Below are 16,488 nucleotides of genomic sequence, written 5' to 3'. Positions count from 1 at the left end.
TCCCAGGGCATGGAACACATTGAAGCCAAATTATTTTTTCACAGTTAACAAGGGTATCCTTAAGTTCAGTTCTCAATAGAGTCCTCATTTCCATCTAAAGCATCATTAGCTCTCTGAGCTCTCACCAGAATCACTCACAGGCTTTGCTTACAGCAATTTTATTCTTATCAAGTGTGCTTGTGCAGTCTTCCAGATTATTTCTGTAAATCAATTTCAAAGACTTTTGCATTGTAAGGTGCCATTACCACAAAGGTCCTACTTCTCAGTACCAATTTTCTCAGTTATCACAAAGGTCCTGCTTCTCAGTACCAATAGTCAGCTTTCTGTTACTATGACAAAATGCCTGAGACAATTAACTGCCTAAGAGAAAAGATTCATTTTGGCCCATTGTACTGGAGTTCCCAGTCCAATTAGGGATTGAAGACATTGCTTTGAGCTTCTGATGAGGCTCTTCATCGCGGTGGGAGCATGTGGCAGAGCAAATTGTTCACCCTATGAACCAGGATGCAAGAACCAAAGAAAGAGTGGGCAGCAGTGCCATATTTCTCTTTAAGGCTAGGTGCCCAGTTACCCATGACCTCCCACTAGACCTTCCACCTATTAAGGGGCCACAGTACCTCTCAATAATCTAGCGTTGGGGCGAAGCCTTTAATCTATGGATCTTTGGGGACATTTATCTAAACCATAGTGCATTCCACATTTAGGAATCAGTTTCTGTGCTTGTTAGGTTCACTCTAAGCTATTGTAACAGAGTGCTTCCAAAATACGATAGCTTAAATATAAGAGGAAGGCGAGTGGCTCAGGGCTCACTGTACCTCCACCATCTGCAGTGCTTGGCTCTAAAGAGTATACTTGCTCTTTCCGTTACCAGGCAGAGGAAAGAGGAGTAGTACAAAGCAAACGTCTTTAAGGTAATTCCTCGGCATTTGCACACCCAACTTCCTCTCATATCTCATCGGCCAAAAGTAGTCACTTAGACAAACTGTCTGTAAGGGAGAAAAAGGAAATGTGATCTGTAACTGTTATGAACTGTAATCTGTAACTGTGTTACTAAAACAAAGAATACCAGGAATGGAGAGCAGTCTCTGCCATACTAATTGAACCATTTATGCTTTCTGATGGAGAGTTACTGATCTGAGAACCAAAGAGTAGCTGAGTCACAATGCTGACAGATCACTAGAAAAGATAAATAAATCATTCTCTGTAGGAGGCTACAAAAGAATCTGTTTGCTAGAGGTATCTTGGATCCCAAGTGATTTCCTAGGTTTAGTCTCCCTGAAATTTGGCTTGCTTTAGTTCTTGTGAAAGGCCAACTTCTAGGCTTAGGTTTAGATTTTCCTTTTTGGCATGTGTTGTTACAGGTAAGTTACCTGTTACTTGCACTAACACAAATGAACTGTTCCTTGTAAAAAAAAGAGCCCCTCATATTGTTACTATTCCTGGTAACCTAGTAACCAAACAATATTAAGTGTTTTCATGATGCTAAAAAGAGGTAAAAGACAGTTTCTTTTCCCTTTGTGTCACTGCATGTCCCTTATGAATAACAGATGCATAAATATACTCAAGTAATTTAATATTGTCGTTAACTTATTCACCAGGAAAATGATGCTGAATGGAGGGCTTTACATACCTCTCTATTACATAGAAATTAAAACCAGGTATTCTACTAGGCTGTGTTTATATCAGGTATCTGGTTCACATGCTAGTATAATTATGGTATTACATATTATACTATTAATTAATATAAATTTAGAAATAGCATATATTACATGTCACTAATAGTTCCATTTCAATACTTTCATTTATACAGTATAAGAAATGGCTTAGTTTTGATGGTACTCATATAGGAATTCTTGAAAGATTTATAGCTGGTTCATTAGCTGGTGCAACTTCCCAGACCTGTATTTACCCCATGGAGGTATGTATTATAAAATTTAATTAAAGGCATGCTTTTAGTACAAATTACAACTTCTTGTAAGTGAATTCCAGATTAATATTATATAAAAGAAATAGCTTTATAGCTATAGGGTTTAAATTTTATATCAAATGTCAGTCTTATATATTTTTCTGTCTACTATAAAGGTAATATTGCAGATCAGGAGGAAATGGTTTGCTAGACTGATTGACAGAATCTCCTACTCATTAAACAGGCAAATCAGAGTTCATAGCCATTAAGTTTAAGGTACTCTGCTGGCTTCTATACAGGATCCAGAGAAAAGTCAGACAGGGATTTTAATCATGTAACTTATCTCTAGAAAGGGAAATAATTAAATTGATAAAGTAGTTCTGATAATGATCCAAAACAATGATGATCTAAACTAGAAAAATCAATTCTAGAAGACAGATCAATACATAGTGCATATTAGTGTATTAACACTTAAAAAATGAGAAATTATTTCTAGGTAGGGGTTTATGAAAGATACGAATAGAATGTGTGACACTGGCTTAGAATTTGGCCATGCAGAGATTGTGAGGAAGGGAAATTTAGGTGTAAGTAATAGCTAGAACCAAGAAATGAAAGTTTTAAAAAAGTAGGCCCTTAGTTTTGGGCTGTACAGTTGCATAGGTGAAGAGGTGGGGCCTGATCAAAAAGTCTCTTAAATTTAATTTTAATTCATTTTTAAAAATCAGCCATTAAAGACTTTGGAGTCTGCAATATCATCTTTTTGTTTTGTTTTGTTTTTGTGTTGCTTGGGATCGAACCCAGGACCTTGTGCATGCAAGAACTCTGCCACTTGACTGGGGAGATAGCTCAGTGGTGCAAGTGCCTGCCTGGCAAGCGCAAGATCCTGAGTTCGATTCCTGGTGCCAAAACAAAACAAAACCAAACAAAACTCTGCCACTTATCCACATCCCCAGCCCTGCAATATGATCGTGATAATTTTTTTAAAGAGAAGATACTAGAGAGATGGGAAGACAAGATATCAGTCAGAGAAGAGATAATAAGGGCTTGAAATATGATAAAACTAGGGCAAACTGACTCCTTTCAGAGTTCCTGTAAGAATGAACAACTTGAAATATGAAAAGCAAAGGATAAGCAAGAGAGCAAAGCTTTATCTGGGTTGTGTGCCCGTGAGTTGGAGCTGCATCTGAGTTAGGTCTCTAATAGACTGGAGAGAGCACAGAGGAAGGGAGCTAGACTCTGAGAGGTGATGAGTTCAGATTTGCGTATATTTAATTTTAGCTGTTGGTGAGACAACCAAGTTAGGATTTTCAGTGGGCAATTGCAAATGTGTTAGAGACCTCAGATTTCGAGTGTTTGTGTTGCATCTGCAGAAACCCAAAATATAAATAAAAAGCAAAATAGATAATAGATAATAGGCAATAGGGGCATAAATCTTGGAAATGCGAGTGAGGGGAAGGATGAAGGGAGGGGAAGAAAGGGGACAGAATAGGGATAAAAGAAGGAACTAAGATGCATTGTGTGCAGGAAGAATATAAACATCATGGACTGCAAATATATCTCAATAAAAATTACAATGGAAAAAAATTTCCCAAATAAAAATAGTAAAAGAAAGCGTATTATTTAAAGCCATGGAATTACCTAAGGAAAGTGTAGTTTTTTTTTTTAATGCTGAGAAGACAACTTTTAAGAAAATCTTAAATTAGAAGGAAGAGAAGAACATGCCAGTGAAGCAGGCATGAAAGATTAACTGGGGTGAGAGGAAAGTGCACTGCCCTGGAGAGGATAGGGAATCTTAGTAATGCAGTCGTCTGATCTGTCTGCTCCTTCTGAGACCCGGGAACCAAAAGGCTTCCTGCTGACTGTGCGGGGGCAGCCCTGTTATGTTATGCAGCTTCCTTCATCAAGACAGAAGTGTACGTTTTTTCTGTGTTGGCTGTTTGGGAGAGCCATTTCTCCAAGCACGTGTAGAACTCCCTTATGTTAAATTAATAAAAATTAAGACAATAAAGAGTGAGATTCTCCTCAGGAGAATTACACTGGGCTTGAGAATACTGAGCATGTAGAGCTAGCCGGAGCCAACTGTTGTCCTCAGGGCTTCTGTGATGTTACTACTTCGCTAGCATAGATTGAGCCCAAGTCACGTTAAAATATAGTTTACAAGCTTTACGAAAATAGTCCCAGGTTATACATTTTTAGCATATATATGTGCTTTTTTTTATATTGGCTCTTCACTTTCACTTGACCATATACTTTTTTAAACTTGAGTTTTGTCTGTGTTTATTTTGTAGCAATAATATCTCAAATTAATTTGTTTCCATACACACGGCCTTGTATAGCAAAGCGGTGTATCCATCAAAGGCACACTAATTTTATTTTCTTGTTTGAATACTTTTTAAAACTTCTGTACTATATCAGTTGTTGGCAGGTAAGTTATAGTTATGGTTTATGGTGCTAGGCTTTGAACCCAGGGCCTCACGCATGCCAAGCAGGAACTCTACCAGTGAGCTACATGCTCAGCCCTCAGTATAATTATACTTATGGTTACTTTATCTTCTTATCTTTAGAAAAATTTGTAAATATTATGATATAATAGACCTCACTAGATTGCTGGATGAGTTGGTTGAATCTAATCTATACACTTTTATTATGTTCTTTTACATGTAGGTAATAAAGACCAGACTTATTGTAGCTAAAAGTGGAGAATATTCTGGAATTTTTGATTGTATCAAGAAGCTTCTGAAGCACGGGGGTGTGCACACCTTTTTCAAAGGTTACATTCCCAACCTGCTGGGCATCATACCTTACGCAGGCTTAGATCTTGCAGTTTATGAGGTGAGTTCACTCCAAAATATGACAGTATGTGTTAGACTTGAAGATATGGTACAACAATGGTTTTTTATTCTAAAATATGAATGATTTTGCATGAAATAGCTTCTGACATAGAAGTGAAGTCTGTTTTAATTTCACCGTTTGTTTTATATGTTAGACATCTGATATTCTAATAATTTTTGGTTTGATTTTTTTTGTAAATTGGTTCTTGATAATAATGATTATAGACCTAGATTCTGATATAGTAGAGGTTTTTAAACTCTGGATGCCTAAAAGAATCACTAACATGTGGCACTTTAAAAAAGTAGGATTCTTGCATGACATCCTGAAATAGTCTGGATTCTTAATTATACGAGGACAGGACCAGGATTCCAGTTTTTTAACTGCTAAGAAAAATCTGATATATGAGTAAGATTTAGAAAACTGAAATATTATTGCACGGCTGTGAAAATTAGAATTGAAGAGAGGACTAACTGGGGGTTTGGGATGAGAGCCCCCGTGGAGATGGGGGAGAAACCCTGACAGCGAAGCCCTCATCAGGCAGGATTCCAGGTGCCCCGCTTTCAGCCAGGCGTTTCATCCTTGCGAGCTTCCGTCTGTCTCAGGCGGACCAGCTGAACAGTCCTTACCACTTGGCCCCCACAGCCTGGTGGGAGGGCGTAATTCAAACAGCGCATTCATTCTTGATAGGGAAATGAGCTTTCTTGGGCTAGGCCTGTTAGTATTTTTTTTGGAAGTAGTGCCACCGTTGTGTAAAAGGCGGCTAAGTAATTTGATTTAGTAGCTTAACAAATACAGTTAAATATTATGTATTATAGCATGTATGTCTTTTTGTTTCTTGCTTCTTGCTTCTATTACAATTATTGCTCCTGTTTATGTTGGGCTTTCTCCATTCTTTTATTTTTGCAGTTTAGTATCTTTTTCGTATCAGAGGACCATTACACGGTTCTCTTTTTTGTTATTACATAACTATAAGAATATACTGAAGGAAGATATCTTGAAATTTATTTTTTCAAAAGCATCAAATTATATATTGGACAATTATCACTGTATATAATAGTAATGGTGCTATTAATTCTACTATCCTTTCACAAATAGTTTTTTTTACTATTACAAAGTTCTAAAAATTTTTTATTTTAAAGAAAAAAACAAAAACCCAAAACAAAATTTCAAAACAAGATGATAGGAGGGTAACAATGGTTAATACTCTGTGTATTGTTATCTTTAAATTAATTACTCAGAGTACAAGACATCAGCATTTAGTGGTCCAAAAAACAGTAGCACAAACCCTTCTCCCCAGTGAACCAAGAGCAATTAGTAGTATAACTATCCCAATTATTATATATATATTTTTTTCTTTTTTCTTTTCCTTCTTTTCTCCATTCCCCTATCTGAGTTTCTCTTTCTTTTTGAAGTTACTTCCCATTTTATAATATCCATTGTACATCTTGGACCTTATTTATTCTTTCAGCTTCTCAAACTAGGAAGATAATACGATGTTTATACCTGTGTGTTTGGTTTATTTCACTTATGAGTATGGTCTCAAGTTGCATACATTTACCTATAAAAGTCTCCAGTTTATCCTTCTTTATGGCTGAGTAATATTCCATTATATAAAAAGACCATATCTTTTTTTATCCATTCCTTGGTTGATAGGCATTTGGGTTGTTTGTAAGATCTAGCTATTACAGTTGTGCTGCTATAAACCTGGGTGCACATATATCACTGAGGCATGATGTTTTTAGTTATTCTGGGAAGATACCCAGAAGGGGAATAGCTGGATTGAATGGGACCTATAATCCTAGTTTTTTTTGAAGACTCTCCACACTGATTTCTATAGTAGTGGTACCAATCTACACTCCTAGCAGTGAAGAAGGGTTCCTTTCCCCGAACAGTCCCACTAGCATTTATTATTAGTTGATTTCTTGGTGATAGCTATTTTTTTGGGGGAGAGATGGAGTTTTAGTATTGTTTTAATTTGCATTTCTCAAATAACCAGTGATGCTGAACATCTTTTCATATATTTATTTGCTGTTTGTATTTCTTCATCTGAGAAATATGTATTCATCTCAGATGCCCATTTTTGGATTGGGTTTTTAAATTTGGGAGGTCTGATTTTTTTGAGTTCTTTATATGCTCTTGATAATAATCCTTTGTCTGAGAAACAGTTGGCAAACATTTTCTCCCATATTGTGGATTATATCTTCACTCTGTTGGTAGTTTCTCTTGCTGTATGAAAGCTTTTTAATAAGATGAGATCCCAGTTCTTGATTTTTAATTTTCAGTAAAGGTGCTGTTACTTCCAATCTGTTCCATTGTTCCATTTTTTGAAAAGAATAAAAAATAAAAAACATTAGAAACAGTACAGAATTGCACTAAACAAGATGATAAGAATTCAACAATGATTGTTATATTGCATACTATTATCTTCAAATTAGTTGTTCAGACTACTGTATATAAGCATGCATAATTGGTCAAAAAATTAAAAAGAAGAAAAAAATTTAAGCATTAACTGTTCCTTTCAGTAGACCAGTAGAAATCAGCAGTATAATTGTCCCAGCGATCCTGTGTATATACATTTATTTTTTTCCCATCCTTCCTTCTTTCTTTTCTCCTTTCCCTCATCCCGGTTGTTCCTTCCCTTTGAGCAGTTTCTTTCTCTTTCACAATATCTATTTTACATTTTGGATTTTACTTATTCTTTCAGGTTCTTACCCTAGGGAGACAATATGAAATTTACCCATGTTGGTCTGATTTATTTCACTTTTTTTTTTTTGTTTGTTTTTGTTTTTCTCTGGTACCTGGAACCGAAATCACGACCTTGCGCTTGTCAGGCAGGCGCTTTTGCCGCTGAGCTAAATCCCCAGCCCCGATTTATTTCACTTATGAGTATGGTCTCTAGTTGCATCCATTTACCTATAAAAGCCTTGAGTTTGTCTTTTTAAAAATTTTTTTGGAGTTAATTTTTTTTATAGCTGAATAATACTCTATTGTATACAAACACCACATCTTTTTTATCCATTCCTCAGTTGATGGGCATTTGGGTGTTTTCCAAGATTTAGCTATTACAAATTGTGCTGCTGTAAATATGGGTGCACATATATTGCTGTGGTCTGATGTTTTCTGGAAAAATACCCAGAAGGGGAATAGCTGGATTGAATGGGACCTATAATCCTTGTTTACTGAGGAATCTCCAGACTGATTTCCATAGTGGTTGTAACGGTTTACACTCCCACCAGCAGTGAATAAGGGTTCTTTTTCCTCACAGCCCCTCTAGCATTTGTTATTGGTTAATTGCTTGATGATAGCCATTCTTTGTGGGGTGAAATGGGATCTCAGTGTTGTTTTAATTTGCATTTCTTGAATGACTAATGATGTTGAACATTTTTGCATATATTTATTTGCCATTTGTATTTCTTCATGTGAGAAGTGTGTATTCATCTCAGATGCCTATTTTTGGTTTGGGTCTTTGAATTTTGGGGGCCTGATTTTTAAAAATTCTTTATATGTTCTAGAAAGAACACCTTTGTCAAAGGTACAGTCAGCTAAAATTTTTTCCCAATTTGTGAATCTTCCTTTTTACCCTTTTGATTATTTCTTTCGATGTACAAAAACTTTTCAATATGAGGAGATCCGAGTTGCTGATTCTGTGAAGTGTTTCCCATGCAGTTTGGTTTTTGTTCATGAACTCTCTGCCTATCCTGTAAAAATTGAGAATTTTTATGTCTTCTTGTTTTAACTTTGGTAATTCATATGTATCTCAGAATCTTTCCATTTCTTCTTTTTCTATCCTGTGGAGAGTAAAGATTTTTGAAGTAGATATTGATGATCTTCTGAATTTCTCTAGGATCTGTATTGTTTTCACCCTTTTCCTTCCTTGTTGCTTGATTTTTTTTCCTTTTTTGATAAGGTTAGCTAGGGGTTTATCAATTTTATTTATTGTTTCAAAGAACGATTTCTACCTACTTTCTCCTCCAGTAGATTTAGTGTTTCTGTTTTATTATTTAGATCTTTGATCCATTTTGACTTTAATGCATGGTGATAGACTTGGGTCTCATTTTAGTCTTTGGCATGTGGAAAGCCAGTTTTTCCAGCACCATTTATTAAAGAGGCTATCTTTCTTCCAGTGAACACATTTGGTTACTTTGTCAAAAATAAGGTGGCTGAGTGTGTTTGTAGTTGTGTCTGCACCTTCCAATCTGTTCCATTGTCCCTCAGGTCTGGTTTTTTTCTTTTTTCTTTTTTGTCAATACCATGTTGATTTTATCACAGTAGCTTTGTAGCCTAATTTCAAATCAGGGATTGTGAAGCCTCCTGCCTTTCCTTTGTTGTCCAGAATTGCTTTTGCTATTCTAGGTCTCTTCTGGTTCCAGATGAATTTTAGGAATATTTTCTCTAGATCTGTGAGGTATACTAATGGTATTTTAATTGGGATTGCATTGAATCTGTACAATAATTTTGGAAGTGGCTATTTTCATATGTTGGTTCTTCCTATCTCTGAGTAAGGAATATCTTTCCATTTTCTAAAATCCTCTTCAGTCTCTTTTTTTTTTTTAGAGTACTGTAATTTTCACTGTGCAGATGTTTTACTTCCTTTGTTAGATTGATTCTTAAGTATTTCATTTTTTTTGAATGCTATTTTTTTTTGTTTTGTTTTGTTTTTCTTGATACCGGGAATCGAACTGAGGACCTTGTGCTTGCCATGCAAACGCTTGTGCCACTGAGCTATATACCAGGCCCTATGGATGCTATTGTGAAAGGTGTGGTTTTCCTAATTTATCTCTCAGTGTGTTTGTTGTTTGTGTACAGGAATGCTATTGATTTTTGAGTGTTGACTTTGTATCCAGCTATGCTACTGAATATTAAATCTACAAGTCTTTTGGTGGAGTTTTTGGGGATTTCTATGTAGAGTATCATGTCATCTGTGGATAATGATAATTTCACTTCTTCCTTTCCTATCCTTATTCCTTTTATTTTTCCCTCTTGTCTAATTGCTCTGGCTAATGCTTCCAGCACTGTATTGAACAGGAGTGGTGACAGTGGACGTCCTTGTCTTATTCCTGATTTTAAAGTGAAAGCTTTCAATTTTTGTCCATTTAGTATGATACTGACTGTTGGTTTGTCATAGATGCTTTTTATCAGATTGAGGTAAAGACCATCTATTCCAATTTTCTGTAGGGTTTTTATCATGAATTAGTGTTGGACTTTGTCAAAAGCTTTTTCTGCATCTACTGAGATGATCATGTGATTTTTGTCATTGGTTCTGTTGATATGGTGTGTTACATTTATTGATTTGCATATATTGAATCATCCCTGAATTCCTGGGATGAATACCACTTGGTCAGGGTGTATAATCTTCTTGATGGTTTGCTGCATTGCTAGTAGTTTATTCGGGATTTTTGCATCCTATGTCCATTAGGGAGATTGGCCTGTAGTTCTCTTTTTTGGTTGGGTCTTTCTTTGGTTTTGGTAACAGGGTAATACTTGCCTCCAGGAATGAGTTAGAGAGAATTCCTTCCCTTTCAATTTCATTGAAGAATTTGAGAAGAATTGGTATTAAATCTTCTCTAAATTTCTTGTAGAATTCAACTATGAATCCATCAGGACCTGGACTTTTTTTATTGGTAAGTTTCTAATTACATTTTTAATTTCATTGACTGATATTGGGTTATGCAGAATTTTTATATCTTCTTGTTTTAACTTTGGTAATTCATATGTATCTCAGAATCTCTCCATTTCTTCTTTTTCTATCCTGTGGAGAGTAAAGATTTTTGAAGTAGATATGGATGATCTTCTGAATTTCTCTAGGCTCTGTATTGTTTTCACCCTTTTCCTTCCTTATTGCTTGATTTTTTTTTCCTTTTTTGATAAGGTTAGCTAGGGGTTTATCAATTTTATTTATTGTTTCAAAGTTCAAACTCTTTGATTCATTAATTCTTTGTATTGTTTTCTTAGTCCCCATTGTGTTAATTTCTGCTCTGATCTTTATAATTTCCTGCCTTCTTTGGGCCTTGGGCTTGACTTGCTCTTCTTTTTCTAGAAGCTTGAGGTGTAGCATAATGTTGTTTATTTGTGCTTGTTCTGCTTTCCTGATGTGAGAATTCACTGCTATAAATTTTCCTCTTAGGACTGCTTTCATTGTGTCCCACAGGTTCTGGTAAGTTGTATTTATATTTTCATTTGATTGTAAATATTGTTTAATTTTTTTCTTTAATTTCATCTGTGACCCATTGCTTGTTCAGGAGGGTGTCATTTAATTTCCATGTGTTCATGGAGTTTTTGTGATTTTCTTTGTTAATAATTTGCAATTTTATTGGACTATGTTCAGATAATATGCATGGGATAATTTCAATTCCTTTGAATTTACTCGAGTATATTCTCTGAACTAGTATGTGATCTATTTTGGAGAATGTCCTGTGTGTAGCTGAGAAGAATGCATATTCTAATGTTGTGTCATGGAACATGCTGTAGACATCTACTAAGTCCATTTTTTTTAAGAGTTTGGTTCGGTTCTATTATTTCATTGTTGGTTTTTTATCTAGGTAATCTGTTTTTGTCTGACAATGGGGTATTGAGATGCTCCAATACAATTGTATTAGTGCTTATTTGATTTTTCATGTCTGTTAATATTCGTTTTATATAGTTGGGTACACTGGTATTTGTGGCATATATACTTATGATTGTTATCTCTTCCTTTTGGATTGTTCCCTTGAAAAGGATATAGTGATCTTCTTTGTCTCTTTTAGTCAGTCTTGGCTTGAAATCCACTTTGTCTGCAAACAGAATAGCTACCCCTGTTTTTTTCTGGGTCCTTGTTGCATGGAATGTTGTTTTTCATTTTTTGACTTTCAATCTATAACTTTCTTTTTGAATTAAATGTGTTTCTTATATGCAGCATATTATTGGATTTTGTTTCTTGATCCATTCTGCCAGTCTCTGTTAATCTGTGAATTGAGACCATTAACATTGATGGTTATAGCTGATATGTATTGATTTACCCTTGTCATGTAATTTTCCCATTGTTGGCTCCTCCTCTTTTTCCCTTCCCTCTGTTTGTTTGTCTTGCCTAATAGAATCCTTCTGTTGGGGTTCATGGAGTTGCAGTCCTTATCATCTATTTCTAGAATATCCTTCAAAACATTTTGGAGTCCTGGCTTGGTGGTCATAAATTTCCTCTGCTGTTCTTTGTCATGGAGGTATATTATTTCTCCATCAGCTTTGAAAGATAGTTTTGCAGGGTACCTCATCTGAGTTGAAGGTTGTTTTCCTTTAGAACTTGAAATACTTCACTCCAAGCTCTTCTTGACTTGAGCTTTTGTGCTGAGAAGTCAGCTGTGATTCTGATGGTCTTTCCTTTATAGGTGATTTGTTTCTTTTCCCTGCCAGCTTTTAAGATTCTATTCTTGTCTTGAATTTCTGGAAACTACTATAAATGCCTGGCTGTAGATTTCTTTTGATCATGGCTAATTGGATTTCTATATGTCTCACTTACTGTATGTCAAATTCTTTTTCACTATCAGGGAAGTTTTCTGCCATGATGTCTGTGAACAACTTTATTATGTCACTTTTCATTGACCCCATTCAATCTTAAGGTATTCTTTTTTGCCTCATCTAGCAGCTGCTGGATTGATTTCTCATGGTCCCTTGCTGTTTTTAAGGCATCTTTGTTTTCATGATTGCTAACCACAAACCTGTCTTCTTTATCTGAGATTCTATCCTCACATAGGCTTAATCTGCTGCTTTCAATGGAAAACTTTCAATGGAATTTTTATTCTCCTGGGTATCTGCTTCAATCTGCTTAAGGGCAGATTCCATTTGTTTTTTATGCTGAGCCTTCATGGTTTCCATTATTTCCTTAAGCTCTTCTATTTTTTTTCTCTATGTGCTCTAGAGTCACTAAGTATGGTTTTCATTGTAAACATCATCTCTGCAATTTATCTGAGAAATTATTTCTGATTTGACTTTTTCTAGAGCCTCATTCAAGTGCTTTGTTACCACTTCAGAGAGGCCAGGTGGGTGGCTTTTGGATTGTCCCACCTCACTGCCTCCTGGGTTTGCCTTTGGTGAACTGGATGTCTGGGGTTGCCTTTTGTTTAAGTGTCTTCTCATTTTCTATTTTATGTTTTTTAGTTTAATTCCTGGGATGATGTTTATAAATTACCTATGGTGGGTTGCTTTATTACAAGTATTTGCAACCTTTAGGAAATGCTATTTCTCTGAGTTATCTTCCAGGTGTATCTGGTTTTTGAGTTTTGAATCCGCTGCAAGGTCTTATGTCTTCAATTTGTTGGGGCTGAGAAGTTCCTGCCTATTTTGCCCAGCCCTTAGTTCTTTGGCACTGTGCCACAGTATTTTCTGTGACCCTTCGTCAATCTCAGTGTTAGAACAGCTGTTTGGAACAATTTGTCACTTTTGGCCGTAGTGATACGCATGACAATAGCATCAAACACAGCCTAGAAAATGACAAACTGAGGTAACTAATAATTTTTCACCTTTAACTATATGAACTAGATTTGTGGTTATACAATAAAATTGAAAACCAACCAGAAAGTTATATGCAGTATATAAATCCTTAATATGTCAATTTTACCCACAGGGGTTAGAATTTAAAATGGGTTATGGAGAAAATAGAGAAGTCGAAGAGAAGGAAGACATTAGAAGTAAGAGTGAAGGACAAAGGGAGATCATGCTAACTTTGGGAAACTGGTGCAGAAGACTGGAGGGAAAGGGAGAAGGAAGAGATAAAAAAGAATGTAACAGAACAACAACCACAAAGAGGCTAGAAACCATGTTCATACATATAAAAACAAGATCAAATAATGAAGGAGAAAGAAACAAAAAATAAAACAAAAAACCAAAATTACCACCACCACCACACAAAATAAATGAGAGAGACAGAGAGAAAAAAGTCCACTGCCAGGTTTGTCTCTGCTGTCACTGGTAGAGAATGAGTGGAGATAGGTCCTGATCTGCACCAATCTACCCCAGCAAGTGGATAATCTCAGCGAGCCTGCGCCTTCTAGCTGAGACCAGACTCATTTGGCCTGCAGCTGTCAGCGCACCTCCCACAGTCCTGAGCCCAGCTAGGAGCCACTAGATGGAGCCAGCAGCCACTTTGAGTTCTAAGTTCAGCCATCGCCTCCCTGAGATGGCTCTGACCAATTGCTCTCTCCTGTGGGATGACCAAGCCTTCAGCACTCACTGCCAGTTTGTACAGTCCTTCATGTCCATTGAGCTGCATGTCTTTGTAGAGGCCTCTGGGGGCCAGCAGTCACTGTGTTTCTGCAGATTTGAGTTGTTTCTCTTGCACAGTGAGTCCCATCTCAGGGAGAAAGTGCTGCCTGTTGCCTCCTCCTTCTTCATTGAAATTTCTCCTTTCATTCTGTCTGTGGGCTTCAGTTCATTCCTCAGATCCTTCCTGGGTCTAGGAGAACCCACTTCCCTCCTTCTTATCTTCCCCATGTTGCTATATTCCAGCAAGTGGATGGCAACATTCAGAGAGGCTCTTTCTCTGCTGCTTACCACTCTATCATCTTGTGACCCTTCCTCATAAATAGTTTTAAAGTACTTAGTGGTGTTTTATTTTTAAATAAATATCCTATTTCTGAATAATATTTTCCAGTCACATTTATTCAAAGAAAAGCAAATTTGGAAAGATAATCTTTTTGAAAGTTGAGAAAGTGTGGTTTTTTAAGCCTACAGTAGAGTAGATTGTGCAGTTTTTCTCTCTACAATATCTTGTTAAGCCCTGTGAGAACATCCAGAATGTTGCTGTAGTCTTTTGATTATCTCTAAAACCAAAATAAGCAAGCAGAAGATACAAAAATGGGCAAAAAAAAAGCAAAATAAAACATACACAGAGACATATGAGAACTCGAAACTCAGGTTATTTATTTGGAAATTTCTGTACATCTTGTCATAATATCACAGTGCGGGTAGCACCTTTGTACTAAAGCTACATTCTACTTAGTTGCATAATAGTTAATTTATTGCTCTCTTCTTTGTCAGCTTTTGAAGAATTATTGGCTAGAACATTATGCAGAAAACTCTGTAAACCCCGGAATAATGATTTTGCTGGGCTGTAGTACATTGTCTCATACTTGCGGGCAGTTAACAAGTTTCCCTCTGTATCTTATTAGAACTCGCATGCAGGCTGAAGGTGAGTTTTTGTTTTTAATGAAGTGATAATTAAGTTTGGAAGTATGTTTTAAATACAAATTAATGATTTCTGTATAGTTGATAAATAAAAAACAAATTGTGGTTTAAAGGATGAAACGAGTTTATTATTTTATTGACTAGAGCTTTTTGTGAATTATAGATTTTATTTCTTCTGTAAAGTTCTATTTGGACCTTTCCACATTTTCAGTTACTGATTATCTTTTTAAGGAGTCCTTAATTTGGAAGTACCATGCAGAACTAAGTAGAAAGAGTTTGTCTTCTTCAAATTGAATCAACAATTACTCAACATGAATACACAGTTTTTCCTTGTTTCTACTATCACTGTCATATTCCTCATCAGGAACTTGATATATTTGTGGAACTGAACTCAGTTGTTTTATATTTCAGCATACTTGGGGAGGGGATATTAAGCAGTAGGGAAGATACTTGTTTTGTTCCTCTCTTAGTAAAATGTTAGGGATTTAGATTTTTAAAAAATACCTTCAAACCAGATGTGGTGGTGCAAACGCCTGTAATCCCAGCACTAAGTTGTTTAATAAAACTTTTTGCAATGATGGAAATATTTTCTATCTCTACTGTCTAATACAGTAGCAACTAGTCATATGTAGCTATCAAATGTTACATTTGATGGAGGAGCTAATTTGATGGAGGAGCTCAAATGTTAGTTTAATTTTAATTAAATTTAAATAGCCATATATGTCTAATAGCTATCATATTGTACAGCACAGGACTGTTATATATGTAGGGAGAGAGATATACTCGGAAGGAATTTCAGTTTCTATAAATTCTCATTTTCATTGGATTCCTTTAGTGTATAAATATTAAATATTGAACTGTACTGATTTTTTTTAAATTTATAGCCCTGGTGGAAAAAGAACAAATACCTATGATTCGACTCATTCAAGAAATATACAACAAAGAAGGAAAAAAAGGATTTTTCAGGGGCCTCACTCCTAACATCATAAAGGTGCTTCCTGCAGTAAGCATCGGCTGTGTGGCTTATGAAAAAGTCAAACCGTATTTTGGATTAACCGAGAACTGAAATATCAAGCTGTTATCATCGCCATAATCACTAAATTATAATTTCTAGATTATAAAGATTACCTTGTCCTAAGGGAAAGAAATATCAAGTAATTATTAAAATTTGTATCTATTATATTTATTATAAAAGATAAATAATAATTTTGGCAAAGTTCTTTAAGTAACTTTAAATCTTTAACATCCACAGAATTCTTTTTATATTTCCTGCTACTTTCTGTTGAATCCTAAATTAAACTTTGTTTTTGATTGGATTTAAATATGATATAGAGTAACATTATAAATTAGTTGATCAGTTATAGTAGTTTATGTTGGTTTTTTTTATGCAGTATTTAAAAAGCTTTTTTATTATTTTTTTGAGACAAGGTCTTGCTCTATAGTTCAGGCTGTCCTTGAACGCGCTATGTAGGCTAGGCTGGCCTTGAACGCATGGTGCTTCTCCTGCCTCAGCTTGTGGTAGGATTACAGGTGTGTGTCATCATGCCTGGCTAAAAAAGCTTTTAAAGCTGGGTTTGAAAAATGTTTTAAATACTAAA

General features: G+C 35.6%; 1 protein-coding gene across 4 annotated transcripts in view; it reads left to right on the top strand.

Moving 5' to 3' along the window:
• Positions 1–16,249, top strand: part of LOC102018018 (calcium-binding mitochondrial carrier protein SCaMC-1-like) — a 59,838-nt gene extending 43,589 nt beyond the window's left edge. For 2 of the 4 annotated variants that reach the window (XM_013516552.1, XM_013516555.1), the window contains exons 7-11: positions 1,811–1,918; positions 4,571–4,738; positions 10,318–10,359; positions 14,744–14,894; positions 15,775–16,249. In XM_013516552.1, coding sequence (XP_013372006.1) covers positions 1,811–1,918; positions 4,571–4,738; positions 10,318–10,359; positions 14,744–14,894; positions 15,775–15,956 — 651 coding nt within the window. In that variant the 3' untranslated portion in view covers positions 15,957–16,249. The remainder of the gene's footprint in view (positions 1–1,810; positions 1,919–4,570; positions 4,739–10,317; positions 10,360–14,743; positions 14,895–15,774) is intronic. The other 2 variants (XM_013516554.1, XM_005388828.2) reach the window with 2 other exon arrangements.
• The last annotated feature ends 239 nt before the right edge of the window (positions 16,250–16,488 follow it).

The sequence above is a fragment of the Chinchilla lanigera genome, unplaced genomic scaffold (genome assembly GCF_000276665.1).
Source record: "Chinchilla lanigera isolate Chin_1 unplaced genomic scaffold, ChiLan1.0 scaffold00034, whole genome shotgun sequence".
In the NCBI taxonomy this organism is placed as follows: Eukaryota; Metazoa; Chordata; class Mammalia; order Rodentia; family Chinchillidae; genus Chinchilla; species Chinchilla lanigera.
The sequence above is the reverse complement of the archived record's forward strand: the minus strand, read 5'-3'. Positions and strand labels throughout refer to the sequence as shown.